This window comes from Taudactylus pleione, unplaced genomic scaffold (genome assembly GCF_031769625.1).
Source record: "Taudactylus pleione unplaced genomic scaffold, aTauple2 ptg000019l, whole genome shotgun sequence".
In the NCBI taxonomy this organism is placed as follows: domain Eukaryota; kingdom Metazoa; phylum Chordata; class Amphibia; order Anura; family Myobatrachidae; genus Taudactylus; species Taudactylus pleione.
The window spans coordinates 34,723,809-34,747,038 of NW_028284421.1; the positions used below are offsets into that span (position 1 = coordinate 34,723,809).

General features: G+C 43.3%; 1 protein-coding gene across 1 annotated transcript in view; it reads right to left on the minus strand.

Annotated features, from left to right (window-relative positions):
- Positions 1-23,230, minus strand: part of PSTPIP1 (proline-serine-threonine phosphatase interacting protein 1) — a 47,991-nt gene that overhangs the window by 19,182 nt on the left and 5,579 nt on the right. Inside the window, exons 3-7 of the mRNA XM_088444744.1 lie at positions 16,280-16,354; positions 13,862-13,896; positions 12,370-12,476; positions 4,288-4,350; positions 3,155-3,253 (exon numbers count right to left, since the gene is read on the minus strand). Of these exons, the coding sequence (XP_088300870.1) occupies positions 3,155-3,253; positions 4,288-4,350; positions 12,370-12,476; positions 13,862-13,896; positions 16,280-16,354 (379 nt within the window). The remainder of the gene's footprint in view (positions 1-3,154; positions 3,254-4,287; positions 4,351-12,369; positions 12,477-13,861; positions 13,897-16,279; positions 16,355-23,230) is intronic.

A 23,230-nucleotide genomic window follows, 5' to 3' on the forward strand; every position in this document is an offset into this window, starting at 1 on the left:
GTATGTCTTTTACAACCCAGTATAATGTTAATCTTGATTCAAATTGTAAAGCGCAACGGAATTTGCTGCGCTATATAAGAAACTGTTAATAAATAAATAAATAATTTTCATACACGTTGTTTGTCATATCGCCTATTGGATGCTGTCAGATGGGACGATTCCATGGACAACGCAGTGTTGTTACTTGAAGCATGTAATAATATATTGCGTCATCGATACAGCAGATTGTGTAGGGTGTACGGTGATGCAATATAACGTTACATTGCATGGCTGAGTTGCACCATCAATCACGTGTGTGCCTAGCTTAACTATCACTTTACAGGTTGTGTTTGATAAATGACCATTAGTAGCTGATTGGTTGGTACTATATTTCTCTCCACTTTATCTCTCTCCAAGCTTTGATACATCTCCCCCTAAGTCATAGGTAGCTGTTGTTAAAGAGTCAGGTTACAGCAGAAGGACGTCTGAGCAAATAGAAAGATAGACCCCTCAATGTTCAGTTTCGTCAAGAAAAAAGATAATTTAATTTTATTCTATTTATGGGAAAATGAACCAAATATACAAACACAGTTATAACAATGTGGATCTATAAAAACAGTGAAATCCCAGTCCTGAGCCCAAGGTACCCTGTGGAGCTAGAAGCCCAGGTTTCCCTATGACTGCAGCCGGTGGTTACTCACAGATGTTTGTGGCATATACAAGTGAGCCCAGCATTTTACAAATTAAAACTGATGTTTGCACAGTGTACACTTATTTCTGAATTTGTTGCTCTGTGTTTTTTACTGAAGTGTAATTTTGAACTATGGCATGTCACATTGCAGGGAGCTGGGAAGTTCCTTCCTGAAGGTCACTTGGAACCTACACTTATGCTGGCAGGTAATGGAACCTAATGCAGGCCATACACCTGCACGACCAGCATACGTTCCAATTCAGCATCCGACTCTCCGGAGCTCCCGGCAGCATATTTGTTGTATTTCAAAGCACACGATCAGTCGTACGATCGATCGTGTGCCTCACGCGCTCATCAGAAACAATCATTGAAATGACTTGAATTGCCACACGATGGATCGTATAAACAAAATAAACAGCACGATCTGCACACGATAGGATGGAACATATGTGCTGCACATGTGATCGTACGATCCAATTACACGATTTCCACAGGATCCATCGTAAGACTCATTGAAAATCGGGCAATCGGCCCGAAATCGTGCAGGTGTATGGCCACCTTTAGTCAGTGAGCAATAGATATCTTTATATATTGGTTGTGGGCAGTGACGTCACTAGGGTGTCACCCAATGGGCCAAAAAGAGTCCCAAATGCCCAAAGAGGGGCATGGCCTTGAGTGAAAGGGGTCTGACCTCATCGCACCCCCCCATTTTCATCATTCTGGGGGCGAGCTCAGCCCTTCTGGAGATGCTGGGTTGCCCCCAGAGACGGATACTCCTCAGTGACCAGGGGCACTCCACAACAACATCACAGTCAGCACCCGTCTCCATATCACTGAGGAGGAGCCAGCATATTGGTGTCGCCCCCTTGGATAGAGACACTTTGTGGTCCGCACCCCCTAGTGGTGTCACTGCTTGTGGGGAAGATGAGGACTATGGGGATGATGCGGATTTGAACACAAGTAATTGCTGCCTCATTGTTTGCTCAGAAACAGAAAGGAATATTTTTGTCCACGTGCAGAGTTGTACACAGCTATGCAGCTGGACTACCCATATTCATAGGTATGATTTCATAGCCGCTGTCATTATCAGTGCTCCGTAGCACCAGTCCTATTCCTGGTGCAAATGATCTGTCTGAAAACGAAGCAATTCTGTCAACACTCCCTCAATGAACTTTGCCTATGTGAGAGCTTCATTACAACCCAGCTCTGCCCCTGTAATCACACGTAGAGATGAGCTTAACTTCCACACAGCTCTGCATTTCCTGTACTTGTGTACACTTGGTTCCGGCAAATACACATCAGCATCTTTGTGTGGGATGGAGGAAATAAAGTCTGTGTATGAGATGTAGAAAGGCTGTCCTTATATATTCATACTGATGGGTCATCCAATGCCAGGTGTCATCTGAACTGGAAGCAAGTTTCAGTCTGTATGTATGGACTGGTCAGTACTGTAGCATGGAAGTCATCATTTATGAATTGTATGGGATTTGAAGAATATTTATTCTCAGATCAGACATTCATCCTATAAGCAGTCCCAGATTTTGGGAGTGACAATAGCATGCTCTGGGTGCTTGATTTGCAACAAATTCCACAATGTGTTGTATGAAATAAAAACATATATCCATTGGTTTTAGCAAGGTGTATTACTACACTATACAATGAACTATGTACCCTTAAACACCTGATGTTAGCAGGTATATCTAGCTTATCAACCATTCTCAAGGGTATTGGGGACTACAAGACAATTTTAAGTATATATGTTTGGTGGAAAAGTCCATATATGTAAGACCTGGTACTGATCAGAGTTTTCTAATGTTTGATCTCCAGGAATTAAGTCCTCTGGAAGGACATCTGAAGCTTAGCGCTTACATTATGTACAGGTTACATGTCACATAGGGCATCCCAATAGGGTATATGATATTGGATGTATGCTCTTTGTTTCAGATAAACAGGTAATTTGACAACACATGCCTATATCAGATTCACAGGAGCCACACATCACTATTCTGTTGGGGGAAACCTCTACATCAGCTAATGCTAACTAACTATTATATGTGGCTTTCCCCTTACTTCCACTCCAACACCTCATATTCTTATAATTTTTTTATTTATTAACATATATTTATATAGCACACACATATTTAACAGCGCTTTACAGAGAATATTTGGTCACTCACATCAGTCCCTGCCCCAGTGAAGTTTACAATCTACATTCCCTACCACATGTGCATACGCACATATACACACTATATTATATCATTGACTCAGAATGAAAGCTTTGGCACGTAGGTGAAAATAATTTAAAGGTTGGTCATTATTTCACTTTGAGGTCAATTAAAAATAAATAAATCAATAAATAAATAAATAAAGCACCAGTTGGGAACAGAAAAAAACAGTTGGACATTGGATGGTGAAGTACATCGCCATAGAGGATGGGACGCCATAGACGTGAATAGTAAGATGTGTGATACAGGTCTGCTTTACCTTCTCTGCTTGTTTAGAATTTCCTGTTATTGCCAGAAGCTCGAAGCTCTTCTCAGCATCCTCTGCATCTTTGCACTTTTGCTCATACATTTTCTTTGACTAAATAGGAAATGAAAGAGTAAAATAAATAATCAGGTGCATTAGGTTTAGAATCTAGAACCCAATGGTCTCCTAGTTATACAGTATATGCTGCTCCTAGATGAACAACTCTGATTTGTTCCAATATATAAACAAAAATAATGCTACCAAGAACCTCCTAAAGAGCACAATAAGTGTCACACACACACACACACACACACACACACACACACACACACACACACACACACACACACACACACACACACACACACACGGAGATAGAGATAGATACATTGATCATTTATTCCTTAATAGAATACAATGCAAAAAAAAATGAGCATTTCATCATAATCACATAGAAAGTATATATAATATACAGATGGACTTCAAAGCACATGAACAATGAACCCCACACATAAAAAAATGATCGCAAAAAGACCAATTGACAATGTCCAAATTGGGAATATAATAGTTAATACTCCAAGGGGTAGATTTACTAAAGTGTTTAGAAGTGGAGATGTTGCCCATAGCAATCAATCAGATTCTAGCCATTATCTTCTAGAAGGTGCTAGATAAATGTTAAGTAGAATCTGATTGGTTGCTATGGGCAACATCTCCACTTCTCAAAACCCGCACTTTAGTAAATATACCTAAAAGCCTCAGGGTGAATCCATTAAATCCTGAAGGAATCCTGGTATTAATAAGAAGACTTGTTAGAATTAGCAGTGGTTGTTGTATGTTATTCCTGCATTAGTTACATTTTCTTTTGTCTAACGCAGCACTAGCCAGTGATGAGTGATTAGTAATACACCGGATAAAAATCTAAATATATTAAGGACAAGCTGCCATTTGCTATACTATTATATGTGTGCTAGCTAGAAAAGCCCCATAACAGACAATAAAACATTTTCTGATCATACAACACAATCTACGGTCTTGTTATATAAAACTCTCCACCTCCTCCACAGTTAAAATGAACAACATAAACTACTGAATACAGCTCCTGTAGTAATAATTGTAATTAGTAAAATGAATACTAAATTGGAACTCACATCCATTGTCTTCTTGTACAAGGATACTTTATTCTTCTGCAGACGATCCATGGCATACTCATACTGTGAATGGACACAATGAAATATATCAGCCAAACAGTATCATTGCTATAGTGGGGTTAAAATGTAATAATATAATAAGGCTGGCAAAAAAAAAAACATCACAGTTATTGCATTTCATAAAAGCCCATAATATATGCATGCAGTGATGGCAGCCATTATATGAATGCTACCAGTACCAACATTCATGAAAATGCATCCTACTAACTAATTAGGAATCAGTGACGTCACTGAAGCACTTAAAACTCAGTATTCATATGGGACTGCTTCCTATTGGACTGCTTGGCAGCATTCCCAAGAACACTGGTTCAGACTACTGAATGGCTGCTCGGCTGCCCCCACTGTCTGTGGATAACACACAGGAACATGATGTTGTCATACTGAAGGCAGAAAAAAAACAGGTTCATTTATTTTTATTTTTGTTACAAATGTACATTAAAAATTATATTAATTTCATTTTAATGCACCTTTTTTTTAATAAAAGCATCCTCTTTATATAAACGAGGGTATATTCAGAGTGTAATATCTCTGACCCCACACCTGATAATGCCTAGGGATGAAGTAGTAAACCTCTACTTGCCAAATGAGGCAAGACAGCAACAACAGGAATGGTTGGAAGATGTGTCTGAGCGATATGGTATGAATGGAACTACTTATGGGGCAGGGCAGTGTGCCGTGATGGGGTTTGAACATATTAAACTTTCTGGGGAAAAATGTGGACTCCCTTCTGAGTTATGTCTCTATGGGGTCTATTTACTAAGAAGTGTTAGGAGACAGAGTGAAAAGTGATAACGTGCCAGCCAATCAGCTCCCAACTGTCATTTTTCAAACACAGCCTGTGAGATGACAGTTGGGAGCTGATTGGCTGGCACCTTATTACTTTCTTATCACTTTTCACTCTGTCTCTTAACACTGCTTAGTAAATAGACCCCTACGTCATGTTATTACTTCACCTGTGTGAGCCCAAGTCCTGGCATTCCCACCCATTACTTTATTGATATCGCAGTGATGAATGTTAGCAATGGTCATGTGTGACAGGTGCATGTCAGCATGAGTGGCCAGAGGGACCACTCACAGGCCAAACTGTAACAAGTGGTGTATTGGAGAGTAAAAGCCTGCATCATGAGAGGGAAGCTCTGGAATCCAGTGAGGTGTACAGTGAGAGAAGTTGGTTTAAGTTGTGGTGCAGGTATGAAGGTGCAGACCACCAGGTGCTGTCAGCCTCATTTATTAGTGAGTCAAAAGTGCAAGAGCATTGGCATTCCTCTGTGAAGAATATCCCTAAAGGATCATTCAGACCCGCTCGCAAGCGCTGAGCGCTCGCAAGCGGGTCGATGTTTAGGCCCTGAGCACGCGCAGCGGCCGCACTGCGCGTGCGCAAGCCCCGGAGCGAGAAAGAAATTCTCTTGCTCCGGAGCTCACTACAAAAGGGGCGGCTGTCGATGGTGATCGACAGCTCGCCCCGTTTTGTAGGCATGGCGGGGGGGTTGTTTCACAAACGGAGGTGAACGCATGCCGTTTTGTGGGCGGCCGCACTGACATCAGCAGTGATGTCAGTGGGGAGCTTCCTGCTCGATCAGAGCAGGAAGCTCGCTGGGGCTTGCGGTTGCCGAGACCCAGGCCCTCATTCAGAGGCGCTCACAAAATGCGAGTTCTCGTTCTGAATGTGGGCGTCCGCTTCTCTTTTGAAGTGCGGCCTCCTGGTCACTAGCTAAGCTGTGGGTTACCACCCACAGCTTTAGCGACCGGCCAGGTTGATGGTCGTGATGGTCAAGACCATCGCGACCATCGGGGCTTGCGACAAGACGCTAAGGTTGGGTCTCGGCAACCGCAAGCCCCAGGGAGCTTCCTGCTCTGATCGAGCAGGAAGCTCCCCACTGACATCACTGCCGATGTCAGTGTGGCCGCCCACAAAACGGCATGCGTTCCTTAAGGAACTCCTCCGTTTGTGAAACCACCCCCCGCCACGCCTACAAAACGGGGCGAGCTGTCGATCACCATTGACAGCCACCCCTTTTGTAGTGAGCTCCGGAGCGAGAGAATTTCTCTCTCGCTCCGGGGCTTGCGCACGTGCAGTGCGGCCGCTGCGCATGTGCAGGGCCTAAACATTGACCCACTTGTGAACGCTCAGCGCTTGCGAGCGGGTCTGAATGAGGTCCCCAACCTCAAGGTCTCGTCGCAAGCCCCGATGGTCGCGACCATCGCGACCATCAACCTGGTCGGTCGCTAAAGCTGTGGGTGGTAACCCACAGCTTAGCTAGTGACCAGGAGGCCGCACTTCAAAAGAGAAGCGGCCGCCCACATTCAGAACGAGTGCTCGCATTTTGCGAGCGCCTCTGAATGAGGGCCCATATGTGAGATTGTACATCTGTGAGTAACAAGTTGGCCATAGAGAGACGCCCAGTCATTTTCTGAGACCAGGGGAAGAGAAAAGACCCTGATATAGCTGAGAACAATGTGAAGCAGAGTGACTATCCTAGGCAGGGCTATTTTTGGGGAAAAATGGGTAAAATAGCACTGATCCCAGGATTGCAGAGTTCTCTGGGCCCTTTAAAATGATACCACTTAGGACTCTGAAACCATGTCTTGTGCTGGAGGAAAAGATGTAATAAAGCAATGGTTTCTTTCATCAGAGAGATTGCAGTGCCTATTCCTTTGCATCAACTCTACTTGTACTGCACTACTAATCCTTTATCAGAATGAGACTAATGTTCAACATTAATCCTACTTGACCTCCATGCAGCATTTGATTCCATGGACCATGAGATCCTAATAGAGCACCTTTGGACTGGTTACCACAGTCCTTTGTTATTTCAAATAATTTTCCATTGGCAGTTCACGTGGCATGTACACTCTTCTGCTCCAGTTCTATCATGCTGCATTCCACAGGGCTCTATCCTATCTCCCGCGTGATATGCAGTATAAATAATACCACTGGGTGAAATAATCAGATGTCATGCCAGGATTACCACTGCTACTGTATGCAGATGGAACTCAACTGTACCTGACTTTTGCTCCAGGTACTAAGAACTCAGTATGAATCCTCAATGTCTGTCTAGCTGAGCTGCGGGAGTGGATGAGTGCGAGTTCGCTGCGGTTGATTCCTGATAATATAGAGATTCTTATTATAGGAGTTTACCATCAAATGACAAGACTGCCACTAGGTCAACCAACTAGGCTTAAACTTGGGGGTTCTGAGCAGTCAAACACTGATCATGTAGTATATTGGTGTAGTCCTGGAGTGTGGGTTGACACTTAAACAGCAGTTGTCAGCCACGATCAGATCTTCATTCTTTCACCTGAAGAACTTAGTCAGACTCAACTCAAGCATCTGATTCCCCATAAGATCCTACACTCACACATTTATTTGTATCCTCATGAATGATCTACTACAATGCCCTTTACATTGGTCTCACAGCAAAATAATTGCATCACTTACAGCTGGTACAGCATTCAGCAGCCAGGCTGATAACTAACCAGGCCCATTCCTGCCACATAACATTTGTTCTCCTTCTCTGGTAGTCTGTGACGGCAAAGCTGTTTCAAGATTGGTTTAATGATTCAAAGCCTTACATAACCAGAGTCCAAGATACTTCAAGCAGCTTGTGGTTCCTTATACTTCCAGTTGCTTCCTTCAATCTGCAGATGAAATATTTCTAACAGAAACTAGAATCCTACTCTTTGGATCCTGCTGCCTCATAATTCCTCATAAATCCAGTGGTTTAATTTCTAGAAATCCTCAAAGACAGACTGAAGGCCTTCCTGTTTCCTCAGGCATTTAAATAATTACCTTTCTTATTTTCAAAACTTTCATTTACATATTATTATTTTGTATTATTTTTATTCTGCACTTTAAAAGTTCTTTCTATATAAATGAAATTAATATTATGATATGTGTGGGCATAATTAATATATGTACTCATGTCTAGGTTTTTCAGTGCTCTATTGTCTGACCAAATTAAAGCATCTAAACAATTTGTGTTAAGCACTCTGGGCCTGATTCTGACCCGCTCGCGAGCGCTGAGCGCTCGCAAGCGGGTCGATGGTGCCCAAGTGCGCATGCGCACGACGGAGGCGCCTCCGTTGTGCGCATGCACGAGACCCGGCGAGCGTCGGGGAAGCCGTCGCTCGGGGTCTCGCACCAAAGGGGGCGTGCTGTCGATGTTGAGTGACAGCATGCCCACTTTGGTGGGCGTGCAGGGGGCGTGGCTGCCAGACAGAGGCTTTCCCATGGGAACGCCTACCGTCTGGGTCCGGCGCCACTGATATCACTAGTGATGTCAGTGGGAGTGATTTTGGCTCTGATAGAGCCAAAATCACTCCAGGGCTTGCGGCAGCGAGACCCTACCGCTTGGTCTTGTCGCAAGCCCGATGGTCGCGATGGTCTTGACCATTGCGACCATCATCATGGACGCTCGCTTATGCTGTTCGGTGGTCACCCACAGTTATGCGAGCGGCCAGGAGGCCGCTCCAAGTTTAGGTAGGAGCGCCCTGATTCAGAGCGAGCGCTCTGGTCAGGGCGTCCGGCTCTGAATCAGGCCCTCATATCAGTCTCATTTCTTGGGATCCTTTTGGCTGTGCAGGTTAGGGAATCTAAGGTACTAACCCGACAGCGGAAGACCGGCAGTGAAGATCCCGGCATGTAAGTATCTTTACTATTTACTAAAATAACCCGCAAGTGCCTAACCCTAACCCCCCTGTAAGTGCCTAAACCTAACCACCCTTCCCCGCAGCCTAAACCTAGGTGTCGGGGGGGGTGCCTAACCCTAACCTCCCCCTGGGGGTGCCTAACCCTAACCCCCCCTTCCCCTAGCCTAACCCCAACCCTCCCGGGGGGGTGCCTAACCCTAAGTCCCCCCCGGGAGCCTCTAACCTAACCCTCCCCCCCCGCGGCTGTCCGTGCCCGCTGCCCGGGTTACCTTCGATCGGTATGCCGGGTGTCGGGATCCCAGCGTAGGTAAAATGATAGGCGTCAGGATCTCTACGCCTGTCATTAGACCCCTGCCGGGATTAGACAGTCGGGATGCCGACGGTCAGCATTTGGACCGACGGCATCCCGACTGCCACCCCTTGTTATACCCAAACCTGTGCATGTTATATTGTCTAGTGATGGCTATCACTTCATAAGTGTGGAAATAGGCCAGCTTGGGTGAAATATTGTGGCCATGAGAGCAATACAGAAATAGTGGACAAATCCGTAGTGGAAATATGTGACATGCATTAGAGACTCAGATGGCGCACTGGACAGCAGTTATTTATTTACTAACAGTTATTTATATAGTGCATACATATTCCACAGCATAGAATATTTGGCCATTTACATCAGCAGTTGTGTGTTAATAGACATGTATGTTATGCATACTTTGATTCTAGTTCCCTTTGGCTATTATTTTCCACCTTGTCTCCATTATCTGTGCTTACTGCATGTGTTTTACCTTCATTGACAGGTCCACATGTATTAATTAAAAAGCATCACAAGTGATAAAATGTGACATACCTACAAGATTTATCTTACTGTCACTTAAGCAGGTGCTGAATTGTTGAACTGCTGCCTCTACACATTGAGGGGCTGATGTATATTTGGAGGCACTGTACAAACAAACCGCAGACATAAAATGCAGCAAAAGAGACATGTGTGCATGCTGAGTCAGTCACATGTTCTATAATGATCTCATATGTGCCATTATGACTGCAGGCGTACATTAAACGTAATTGTGTCCATCACTGCATATGTGGCCAGTGTAAGATATGGCTACAGTATGAGACAATTCAGTGCACGGCGTATGTTATGTTTGTGTAAGGTTCATGACACAACTACATTTTATTCATCAGCTGAAGTACAGATAACATTATCCCTCATCATCTGCCAATCTTCAGATTTTTTTATTGTGAGTACTTGGTTTGTGAGCAATAAAATGTGGGATTGGAGTACCCAAAACGCCAGTGTTGTTCCTCCAGTTTAGATGTTATAGCAAAAAAAATGTATGTTTCATATTGTCAATGCTAGCAGTGTCATGTTTGGCAATCTTCTGCATCTTTGGGGGTTTGGTATAAAATATAGACAGTAATTAGATAGACAACAGATGTTAGACAGGTAATAGGTTGACAGGGACAAAATGTTGACACAGAAAAGGTTGACTTGACATAGCTTAATGTCAACAGAGTCAAAAGTTTGACAAACAAATGGTCACCACAAAGTATGGTCAACACATGTTTTTGTTTGTTTTCCAACCCCAACCCTCCCTCCTGGTGCCTTACCATAACCGCTGGAGTAGGTGCCTAGCCCTCCCTCCTGGTGCCTTACCATAACCATCGGAGTAGGTGCCTAACCCTAACCCTCCTTCCTGCTGCCTTACCATAACGTCAGAGTTGGTGCCTAACCCTCCTTCCTGGTGCCTTACCATAACGTCAGAGTAGGTACATAACCGTCGGAGTAGGTGCTTAGCCCTCCCTCCTGGTGCCTTACCAAAAACCGTCGGAGTAGGTGCCTAACCCTAACCCTCCTTCCTGCTGCCTTACCATAACATCAGAGTAGGTGCCTAACCCTCCTTCCTGGTGCCTTACCATAACGTCAGAGTAGGTGCCTAACCCTAACCCTCCTTCCTGGTGCCTTACCATAATGTCAGAGTATGTGCCTAACCCTAACTCTCCTTCCTGGTGCCTCACCATAACTGTCGGAGTAGGTGCCTAACCCTAACCCTCCCTCCCTCCTGGTGCCTTACCATAACCGTCGGAGTAGGTGCCTAACCCTCCTTACTGGTGCCTTTCTATAACGTCAGAGTAGGTGCCTTACCCTCCCTTCTGGTGCCTTACCATAACCGTCAGAGTAGGTGCCTAACCCTAACCCTCCTTCCTGGTGCCTTACCATAACCGTCAGAGTAGGTGCCTAACCCTAACCCTCCTTCCTGGTGCCTTACCATAACGTTGGAGTAGGTGCCTAACCCTAACCCTTGGTAAGTGATTAACCCTAAACCCCCCCTAAAAAAATGTGTCAACCAAATTTTTTTTGCAGCGACATTTTTTTGTGTGGACTCTTGACTCTGTTGACATTTTGTACCTGCCGACCTCCATCCATGTTGACCTTTTCTGTGTCGACCTGTTGTCCCTGTCAACCTATTGCCTGTCTAACATCTGTTGTCTATGTAGACATTGTCTATATTTTCACTGTCTATCTGTTGACTGGAACCCCATCTTTGGCAAATGATTAATAAGTAAGAAATGTGAACAGACACATATCACATACAGGGGGGAGATGTATCAGGCCTTAGAGAGTGATAAAGTGGAGAAGTTGTCCAAACTAAACTAATCCGCTTCTAGCTGTCATTTATCTTTAAAGTGACAGTTAGAAGATGATTGGGTGCTTTGGACAATTTTTCCACTTTATTACTCTCTAAGGCTTGATACATCTCCCCCATAAGAGCTTCAACACAAATCAATTAAGTACAATTAGCTAAAGAAGGACAAACTGTAATCAGCCAACCATGTAAGCGTCTAGTTAATGCTACGGATTGTCGTCATCAACAGCTCTTATTTTGCACCAGCCCCCCCTGCAGCTACAAGTAACACCCCCCCTTATTTATTTATTACCAGTTATTTATATAGAGCACACATATTCCGCAGCGCTTTACAGAGAGTATTTGCCCATTCACATCAGTCTTATATCAATCTTCACCTTATAGGTGTATATACATCTATGCCCAGGTCTGACTCATCGGCATTTACATGAACAAGCCCCTACTGTACTAAGCCTAGGCTTGCACGTCCCTTCTGTCCCTCGTCCGCTTTTTTTGTGCACATGAACTCCGGAATTTGTTATAACTTGACTACTGGACGCTTCAGTCTTGTGGCTCATGTACTGTGTATTTATGCTATTTAATATTAATGCAATGGATTTTGTATAACATATAGTAAATGTACACAATTTGTTATTCTAGATCTAGATGTGTATTGTAATAAGTGTATTTAGAAATAAGTTATTATTTTTGAGTACTTTTTACTTATATTCTATTTTTTAACATTCACCTTTTTTCTCAGTTCCTTCTGCCTCTCTCTGAAATCCTCCAAACTCCGCAGCTCTTCTCTCAGTGTTGTCGCCAGTTGGATGTGCGAGTGACCTATACTCTCAATTTCTAATAATAAATTGGGGCACATATTAAAGGTACATAAAAAGGTTACACATCATATAGCCATTCTTGATTATATTGGGCCAAATGTTATAGGGCAAAAGGGCAGATTTTTCTACAATTTTGTCATGAGATGTAAAGTGGCAATATTGTTAAAGAGAAAAACAAGTTGTTTTTTCCTTTAACAACTTCACAATTTGAAATCCCATGTCACATTCTCTGAAAAATCTGCACGTTTTACAAGTAACACCTTATGTCATTTGGCTAATTTTATAAATAAAATTCATTGGTCTGCTCGTTTGTTTGTTTGTTAGAGATGCATTTGGACACCCCTGCACCAATTGGGATGAAACCAATGTGAGGTTGTCCTGTTGGATCCTGGCTAGGTTTAGGGTGGTTAGGGTCCAAGGCGGACCTCCCGTTGGTGTACGCTGGACAGAACTTTGACCCGGGGAGCCTGTTCTGAGCCTTCCACTGAATGGATTTAGATGACATCACATAATAAATCTTAATAACTTAAAGATCTAAGTTAGGTTTACTGACACGTTTCACTGCTCCTACTTGCAACTTTCTCAAAGGTGTTCCCATTAGGCCAGAGGTTCCCAACTCGGTCTTCAAGGCAGCCTAACAGTCCAGGTTTTAAGGATATCCATGGTTAAGCTTGGATGGTTACATCAAAAGACTGAGGTACTAATTAAGTCACCTTTGCACAAGCATGGTTGTCCTTCAAACTTGGACCATTAGGGTGCCTTGAGGACCGAGTTTAGGAACCTCTGCATTAGGCCAAGAGAAGTGATTTATATACTAGTCCCAATATATCTGCTAATTAGCAGCTGCCTGTGAATAATTAGCATCTCATCCTCAATTAAAACATCAAGGGGTAAGTGTATTAGCCTGCGGACTGCAGGCATCGGCATGTTCTGTTCGAGACTGCCCGATGTTTTAAAGTAGCAGTCATTTGAAAGGCAAAATCAACCTGCTTTTGCCTTTCAAATGGCTGCCACTTTAAAACATCGGGCAGTCTCGCACGGAGCTGGCCGATGGCTGTAGTCCGCAGATTATTACATTTACCCCCAAGTACCTAACATTCAAAGTATAATAGAGAGATAAAAATCAATTCACCATACAAAAGTATTTTTTTAAATAATTACAGACAGCTGCAGTCATGGTGGGGTTCTGAACCTATTACTGTATTACATAAACACATTATATATTTTTCAATTGGATATTTTAAAATGTGCATAAGAGCATATTGTGTTTCAAATGAAAGAATAATGATATGCTGCTTTAATATCACTGTATGCCATATTTTCCTGTTGCACCAGGACCTGGAAAAAGGCAGGTGTGAGCTAGGTTCATATAAATTTTAAAGAATAAAGTTTGATACTTACGTTGTTTTAAAGTATCAAAAGATTCACGTAGTTTGCTAGAATAAGCATACATACAGGTAATTAAGTACAAATATTGTTTTAAAAATAAAGATCTTTAAAATATGTGAATAACATAATTTATCCTATACCAAATACATTGCTATTGTACATGTACCTGTGCAGGTTTTTCAAAGTGGAGATGTTGCCCATAGCAACTAATCAGATTTTAGCTATTATCTTCTAGAAGGTGCTAGATAAATGACAAGCATAATCTGATTGGTTGCTATGGGCAACAAAAACCCACAGTTTAGTAAATATACCCCATATAAATTATTTTAAATGCAGCATCGAGATTACCCACTCTGGAATGCCTCCCTTGCACAAAACTTTCTTCTTGCCTCCAATCCTTAAAGAATACTCTGAATCTCATCTCTTTAGACAAATTACTGAAGCAATTTCTTAATCTCCCTAGACTATTCTACCAGATTACCACACTACACATTTTACACAATACTACATTTATTCTACTTCTATATTCAAGAACAACCTCCTCAGCCTAGTCTGTGTAGTGTGTGTACTACAGTACAGTTCTGCATATAAGAAACTATTACTGTGAGAGTGTTTTAAAAAATATACAAAATGGAAACTCCAAAAAGCTCCAAAAAACTATTATTATAGTTTTATATAACTATCATAATAATAATTGCTTTCAGAAAAATGTAATGGAAACATTTAGCTAAAAACAATTATTATTATTATTATTATTATAGTTATATAGAACAGCCATATGCAGACATTGTGGCAAACAAATCACTACATATGGAAACATATATAACTGTGGGAATAGGAGGGGGAAAGATGGGAGGGAAGTGGTGTGGATTTGCCTCATAGAATTCTTTGGGCGGAATTCAATTGTATTCGTGGCCCGCATCTCCCGTCTAAAGTGACAGGAGATCGCGGGCCGCTATGCAATTGTCCAAGATTTTCGTGCTGATCGCGCTCATAGAGGTCAGGTTTAGCCGCGTAAAGCAGCTAAACCCGATCAAAGTGCTGGGCGCGATCGCGAAAAGTGATGTTTGGGCGCCCAAACATGTCACTTTTCGCACATTTAAGCTCTCATCCCCCAGTGGCAGCGAGCTGAAATGTAGCGCTGGCAGCTCATCGTGCCCGACAGGAGCAAGAATTGAATAGCTCCGTCGGGCGCGATAGGGGCTAGAAAGCATTGAATTCCGCACTTTGAGCCTCATTTAAAAATTTGCTATGGAGCCCACAAATATTATTATTATTTATGTTAGAGATGGAGCTTAACAGCATAATGTACGTTTTTTTTTTTTGTGGCATCATCAGATGTACGTTCATCTCTGAATTAGGCCCAATAACAGTCTTTTACAAACTAAGGAACTCCAGACAAGGTGGAAGCATTGCACCGAAGATTGGTGACAAGGAAGGGGTCCCACTCAGCACACATTTACATGACTCTCTGGAGGCTGGGTGTTACATTAATAATAATACTGACAAGATACTTTCCTTCTTGGCTCTACATAAGAACCAATTCCCAAATAACAAAGCTTCAACAAGCGTTAAAGACATAATCTAAAGCCATTGTTTATACTAAATGCTCTCTCAGGGAGAGTGCTTTATGGTGTATTGGGCTCAGTGATGTGCAGTGAGGTAAATGGCTGGGGAGGCACTGGCTAGTATCAGAGCCAGATTTACAGATACATATATGAACCTGAGGGTACATGTGGGCATTATATAATGGTGCAGCAGTATATAGTGCTGGAAATTTGGTGAGTTTTGATCAGGGATGTGCGGAAAAGGTAGACAGGGGAGGCAGTGCCTCACCTACCATACACTTTTTACTCCAGAGTTTTGACTATAAAAAGTATTAGAAAAATGCAAAGAAGATATTTATAATATTTTCTTTACATTTTTATTATACTTTTTATAGTCAAAACTCTGGAGTATACCTAAGTATGACAGGAAAATCTCTGACTCACCTGGCCGTACATCACTGATTGGGCATTACTTTTCCTCCTTGTCTACTGGAATTATTATAAGCATTAAGTTATAATTGAAAAACTACAACTTTCATTTGTCTCGAGGCGCAGCTTTAGTCCCATAATTATCAAAATATGCTTCATTACCCTTATTTCCATCAGCAAATACAACAGTGCTGGATATTGTCATGATCATTTTATTTTGGAGCTGTCACCTGGGTTGCCAGGTCTTGCATGCTTTTCAAAAATGAGACTATGATGCAGTTTGATATGTTGGTGACCCATCTCTAGTTCTGATAAGCCCATTAACCAGAGCAAAAAAATGCTCCTCCAAAAAGTGTCACACCCGCTGTAAAACGGGTGAGCTATTTTGCACTTCATATTGCTTTGCATTATTGAGTTACAACCACTGGCATTATTATATGTTTGTTCTTCTTACTTTATTTCTGTTTGTCCTCCAGCTTTTCTCGCAATTTGAACTAATTCCTTTCCGTATTTTTCCTCTGCAATGGCCCTGGCAATGAAAATTCACAGGTAATTTATCAAATGACTGCACCAATCTTAAGTACTGTATCATGATAATGATACATGAGTATAGATGTCTGAGTAACAGAGGCATTTGTCCTATGTGACAATGGCAAGCCATATTATGGATATTACATATGAATAATTGCATGACATTTACTAAAAGGATGCAAACTGTTATCCTTTACATATAATAGATGTCCAGGTTCCCTAATTTACAGCAACAGTCAGAGTTTTTGAATTTATGTTGTTTGTCCGTAAAAAAGACCCTTATTTACCAATAAAGTGGCACCTTACTATTTTTTTATTCTGCATTCCTACTGTTTCTGTATGAAGGAATGAATTTAACGTACTAAAAGTACTTTACTATTGTATATAAATTATGTTCAGTGGTTGTTATGTTAAGGGTTAGTGACCTGTCTTTCTTTGTGCTCTTAGAATACACTGTATGGACAGGTTTATATATATCCTAGTTGTGGAAAGTCAATACAATACTGATGAGTATCCCACCACAAGTCCTAAGTCTTTTTTTCAGGCTTTCACCATAAGTATCAAAAATTAATTTTCATAGCGCTTCATATTACCATTGTGCACTTTGTCTGGGGGTGCAGGAGACCTAGGCGGAGGAAGGAAATGTTACTTTGTAATAAATTGAGGGGGGAGTTGAATGACCTCATTTGGATATCTATTACCATTTCACCCCTCTTGCGCGAGTAGTGGAGATGTCCTGGCAGGGGAGAGCTGTCGCGAGAAACAGCATGCCAGGTTCCAGCATTTTATTTTCCTAGCCAAGACTCCAAGGATCCATCCATCATCTTACACTTATGCCCTCAATAAATCACAGACATCTCACATTATTTGTCCCTGTGGCCTCTCCATTTATACCTTTTACCCAGATTTTCTCCAGGGATCTCTACTACCATCTTAATGCCTGGTCAGAACAGAATGCCCAGACTAGGCCAGCTGCCGCCAACTGCTTTTAATCTCCCAGCTCATGCATTTTTTTATCTCCCACGTCTGCAATACAGTAGGTCTGTTCCCAATCAGCGAACAATCCTTAAGCACTTACGGCACTATCACGTTTGAAATGTTTTGCCTCACTAAGGGGCCTATTCATTATGTCAACATTCAGTCTCGCTGTGAGTGCCGGAGCAATTCAACATTCTCAAGATCAGCTGTCCCTGTGAATGGTGAAAAATCTGACTCGGCAATGCTAGTGTGCCTCCAAGAAATTAGGCAATGGCGGAGGGATTCAAAAGGATCCCTCTTCAATGGTTTAGGGTGTGGCCTGGATAGGCATGGAGTAGGACGCGAGTCTTACTGTACACCAGCCTAGAAATCCTGATATCTTATCCTGCGGCTACAGGTAGATTATTTACTTACCTTTTCCTGAAGTTGAATCTTTCTTTGGTCCCTTGGGGTGATTTGGTGGATATCCGTTTGCTGTCTGCCTCTCCTTGCTGGTTTGTCCTGCCTCGGGGACTCTTCCTGCTGCGGACGCCGGGACGCCATCTTGGCTTCCTCCTACCGATCACCCTCGCTGACTGTGAAGGTCTCCTGGGATCCTTAGCCTCCCCGGCCGGTGTGTGGTCTTCTGGGTCCTGTTATTGTCCAGCTGCCGGTGGTCCTGTCTCCCTCTGTCCCTGCGGTGCTGTTTCCCTGGCCGGATTGCCTGAACGTCGCGGCCATCTTGGAAGCTGTTCTTCAGTTTGGTATTCTCCCCTCTCCTCAGGGCTCGACGGCTTCTGCCTGTGGATTGCTTCTCGTTGCTCGCTGTCTTTTGGTGGCTGTTCCTGCTCTGGACTCTGTGCCCCTGGCCTCCTTCTGAGTCATCCTGCTTATCGCTATCCTGGGGAGCGGTGGCTGGTGTCCATTCAGGTCTGTCTGAGGCTTCATTCATGGATGGGACTGTTGCTTCTCCTGGATACTCCTGAAGTGCTTTTTACTGTGTTACCCTGATCTCCCTGTGACTGAGATCCTATCTCTATTCTGTGCGTATCATGGAGAGACTCCTTCAGGCTATTGCCAGCTCAGAACAGAGGGTCAGGTGATTAAATTACATGCTGAATTATCCTCCTTGCAATCAGATATGTCTCCAGTGAGGGTTCAGATGGCTGTGGCTGAGAGCTCTGCTTCCATCTTCCTGGACTGCAGTAATCATGTTGATTCCCGGCTGACTCCTTTGGAATTTCAGAAGGTGGCACATCTGGAATCCTCTGCCGTCTTTGCACAATGTGTTGCTCTGAGTTTATTTTCTCCTCGATTTGATGTTGGCCAAGCCTATTATATCTCCGTGGCCTCCATTGTTAAGCGGTCCTCTGGGAGCATCTATTGTAAAACCTCTCTATTCTATGCTTGTTACAGTTTGCCTTAGTGTGACTGAGGGGACTACTTTAACATAGGCCTGTTCTTGGGGCTGGGGGTGGAACGACCCTCCTAGAATTACTTTTCTGATATATGCTTATGTTTTTGTATTTTGTTTTGATTTATTTGTACTTACCATATTGTTTGTCTTGATATGTTTTTTCTTCATTTATATTTTCATGGTTTTGTTAATTGTACCGTGAACTTATGTTTGCATGTTTTTGCATTCCTAATATATTATTGCACACCCCAGGGACTAATCCTGCTTGTTTAGATTTAGAATCTGTTCAGGGTTTTATTTTCGGGCCTCTTTCATCCTTAGCTGGATACACCATGGCCTTAAGGCACATGGGAATAGTTGCCCCCCTAGTTCTTTGGGAAGGGGAGTGGGTTTACTGTTGTAGGGTATCTTAGGATGGGGTTTTTGTTTGGGGATTTAAGTAAGTGTATTTTTTTTTGGGGGGGGGGGGATCCGGGTATACATAGGTTGGGGTTAGGTTATACAGGGTGAGGTGTTATAGGGAGGATTGCTTTGGGTGTTTATTTCATTTTGAGTATTTGTTTAGTTTGTAGTTAGAGATAGGTTAGGCAGGGTTGAGGATTTGGGGCTCTGTTTATTAACATTATTTTTACTAAAATAAAGAGAAAAAGGGTGTTTTCACACCCTTTTCAGTTTTCAGATTATTTTAGTTTCACCTAAATTTACTAAATGGCAATTGGAGTAGAATTCGTAAAATTCTACTCCAAGCCCTAATTATCACATATTTTTAATAAGCAGATCACATTTCCCATAATTGTAATGGGAAATGCGATCTACCTGAGATTTATTAAAAATAAAATGTGAAAAAATACTTGGGGAAGCCCTGTGATAGTTACGCCACCTGGAGATGGCATTATCCAGGGTCTCCCCCGGTTCCCTGACTCCTGCTCTGCTCTAACAGGCAGAACAGAGCCGGAAGCCACGCTCCAGTGATCAGCTGTGTGGTCTAAACAGACCGCAAGCTGATCACTGCTAAAAAAAATAATAATATCTAAGTCCAGGGCCGGTGATCGGTGCTCCGGTGATGTCCTCCGGGGCTCCAGGCAGCTGGTTTCCTGGCTCCTGCACTGTGACCCTAGTCAGCTGCTGCATAAAACAGCTGACCGGGTCACAGTGCAGGATGGGAGACCAGCTGACCGGAGCCCCGTAGGGAGGACATAACCAGAGGTAAGTGAAATTAAGTGTGTGTGTGGGGGGGGGGTTGCGGTGGGGGGCTGTGAGAGGCTAATGGGGTGTTTGCGATCGCGTGAGAGGGGAGTGTAGCGGAGGCCGGTCGGTGCATGCGCAGCACCTTGTCACTGTATTTCCAGTGAGTACAGTGATAAGGCTGCGGAGGGGATTCGCAGGGACAGAGCTTTATCGCAAGCTCTGTCCCTGCAAGGGATTTTTAATAAATCCCTGTGATATTGCCTGAATTCACAGACTCCTGCATCTGTAGAAATCCTAACCAGCATAATCAGTTCCTGTTCGCTAACCAGCATAATCGGTTCCTACCCATAATCAGCAGGGCCGTAGCTAGGGTAGTGCGGCCGGTGCCATCGCACAGGGCACCACAGGTCAGGGGGCTCTGTTTGGGCCTGTCAAATTTCTGTTTATTATCATTCTTGCTTGTAGCTTCCTCTTATTTCATCCCCAGCATCTCCTGGCCTCTCCTATCACTTCCCTGGCCCTTCCCCAAAAAGCCACGGTCCTTTTTTGGGTGCATTATGTCCCTTTGAAAAATGAGGGGGGCGCCAATGCTCTTTCTGGCACAGGGCACCAAAAAGTCTAGTTACGGCTCTGATAATCAGTTCCTATCCGATAACCAGTACCATTGGTTCCCGACCAATAACCAATACCATCGGATCCAATTCCATCATCTCCTACTGTAACTACTACCAGTTACTTCAGTCCATGGATCTGGGGCTTATGCCACAGCATTCTCGAAGAGGTCCAGATACCGTTACTGGGAGACCCAGTCAGAGGGCCGCAACCTGCACAGCGGACGCAGCGAAAACCAAATCTCCTTGCGGGGGTCCCTGGATAAAACTGTCAGTGTGTTTAGACTCTGCGTCTCTGGTTAGTGTATTTATCAACTTCTTGTGCCTGTCTGGGTCTCAGAATCTGTGTATATGTCCTGAGTCTCACCAACCTGTGTATATCTCCTGAGTCTCACTGAGCTGTGTATATTTCCTGAGTCTCACCAACCTGAGCACATCTCCAGAGCCCTGCCAGTCTCAGTTCCAGAGACTATGCGCACATGCGCAGAAACTATATAAGACCTGCCAGATTACAGCACTGAACTACCAGTATCACAGTCAGGAATGCAAAACCCCTCTGTTCTGACAATTTGTTCAAGGCCGATGGACTTGACTAGTGATCAAGTCGTGGGGTCAGTGGCTCTCCAAAGCTTTGTTTTCCGCATGGAGAGTCATGAGGCTACTCAGCAGCAAGTGATATGTTTCCTCCAAGATGTATCCACTCGTCTTGACAGTCTACAGCAATCACTGCCTATTCAGCCGCCTGTTCCTGTGGCTGCTCCGGCTAATCTTGTTCATACTCCAACTACCTCCTGCCTCCAGCTGTCCATACCAAATAAATTTGATGGCAATCCCAAATTATGCTGTGGGTTTTTAAACCAGTGTGAAATTCACTTTGAACTGTTACCACATAATTTCCCCAGGATAGGACGAAGATAGATTACATCATATCTATGCTAATGGGTCCAGTCCTGAATTGGGTCTCCTCTGCTCTGGGAGAAAGCTCACCCATTATTGTCCAACTATAAGGAGTTTGTGTTTACGTTCTGCAGGATTTTTGATGAGCCTGGAATATTGTCCTCAACTTCCTTTGAGATCCTATGTTTCCATCAGGGATCTCACTCTATGGGACAGTTCATGATTCAGTTCCAAACCCTAGCTTCGGGGGTTAAACTGGAACAATGATGCGCTCACAGCTGCCTTCTGGGCATGAGTTTCAGAATTTTAACAACGATGAGCTGACTACACGTGACTTACTTTGAGTGTCTTGAGGAGTTAATCTCCCTCTGTGTAAAGTTAGACTTAAGTTTGCGAGAAAGATCTTGAGAGAAGACCCGCAGAGAGTTTTCTAGTCTTCGTCCCTTGAGCCCTGCTCACCCACCTTCACCTGTTGTGGACGTGCCTATGCAAATCAATAGATCCCGTCTGTCGCAGGAGGAATGGACTCACTGATAGAGAGGAAAATTATGTCTGTACTGTGCTGCTCCTAGCCATTTCATTGGTTCCTGCCTGATACGGCCAAGTCCTAACCTGTAACGGAGGAGTCCGGTTGGGACTTTTAAAAGAATCTTCTCCAGCTTCTGACTTGTTACTTCCAGTTTCCATTGAGACCAAGCTACAGTAGGTCCTCAGCACCTATCTGCCCCTGTTGATTCCGGTGCTGCAGGAAATTTAATTACCTCTGCTATCATTGAAGAATTCAAGCTACCGGTTAAAACTCTTCAGCGTCCTGTGTTTCTACCCGCCATTGGTGGTAGCAGAATCCATGAGGGAATGATCACTTTTTAGACATTGCCGATGTCCCTGCTTATTGGAACCCTTCATTCTGAAGTGATTGAACTCCTTGTGATCCCTGGGTAACTCATAGAATAATTTTAGGTATGCCTTGACTCCAGGTACAAAATCCAAGAATTGATTGGCCTATGCTGCAGTTGTCAGCATGGAGTCCTCATTGCCAGCAGCATTATTTACCCCAAGTATCACTGCCCTGGAGTTCCAATGTTAATACTCCACCAGAGCTACCAGCGGTTTATCAAGACTTCATAGAAGTTTTTAGTGAAAAGGCTGCAGATCAGTTGCCACAACATTGTGACTGGGACTGTCCAATCAATCTTGCATCTGGTAAGACTCCAAGAAAGGTATTTCATTGCTCAAGGCAAAGAAATGGTCTCGACCATTGCGACCATTACCTGGTCACTTGCTAAAGCTGTGGGTGGTAACTCACAGCTTAGCGAGCGGCCAGGAGGCCGGCTTTCAAAACAAAAGCGGCCGCCCTCATTCAGAGCGAGTGTTCGCTTTTTGCGAGCGGTTCTGAATGAGGGCCAGAGTACATAAAAAAAAACACATATAAATCCACTCAGGATTATAATAGACGATAGGTGATCCCAAATGATGTAAAGATCAATCACAAAAAGATGAAAAGTAATAGATATTCATCAATATGAAAATGCCAATTAAGGTCAATGAAATTCGTAAATTGATCACAAATGTGATAAAAATCAATCTCTTCAGATTCCTAGTGTGTTGTTCAAGGTTTGTATCTGAAAGTCATGTGTGTGGCGAAAATAAATATAAATTGTGATGCAACACCCTAGTCCCTAGTACATAATTAGATGATCTTACTTGGTTAGGGAAACACAGCAGACTCAGTGTTACACAATTAGTGCAGTGATAATCTACGAGTTTTGTCAACAAAATGGTTTACGAGTCCATAAATGTACGG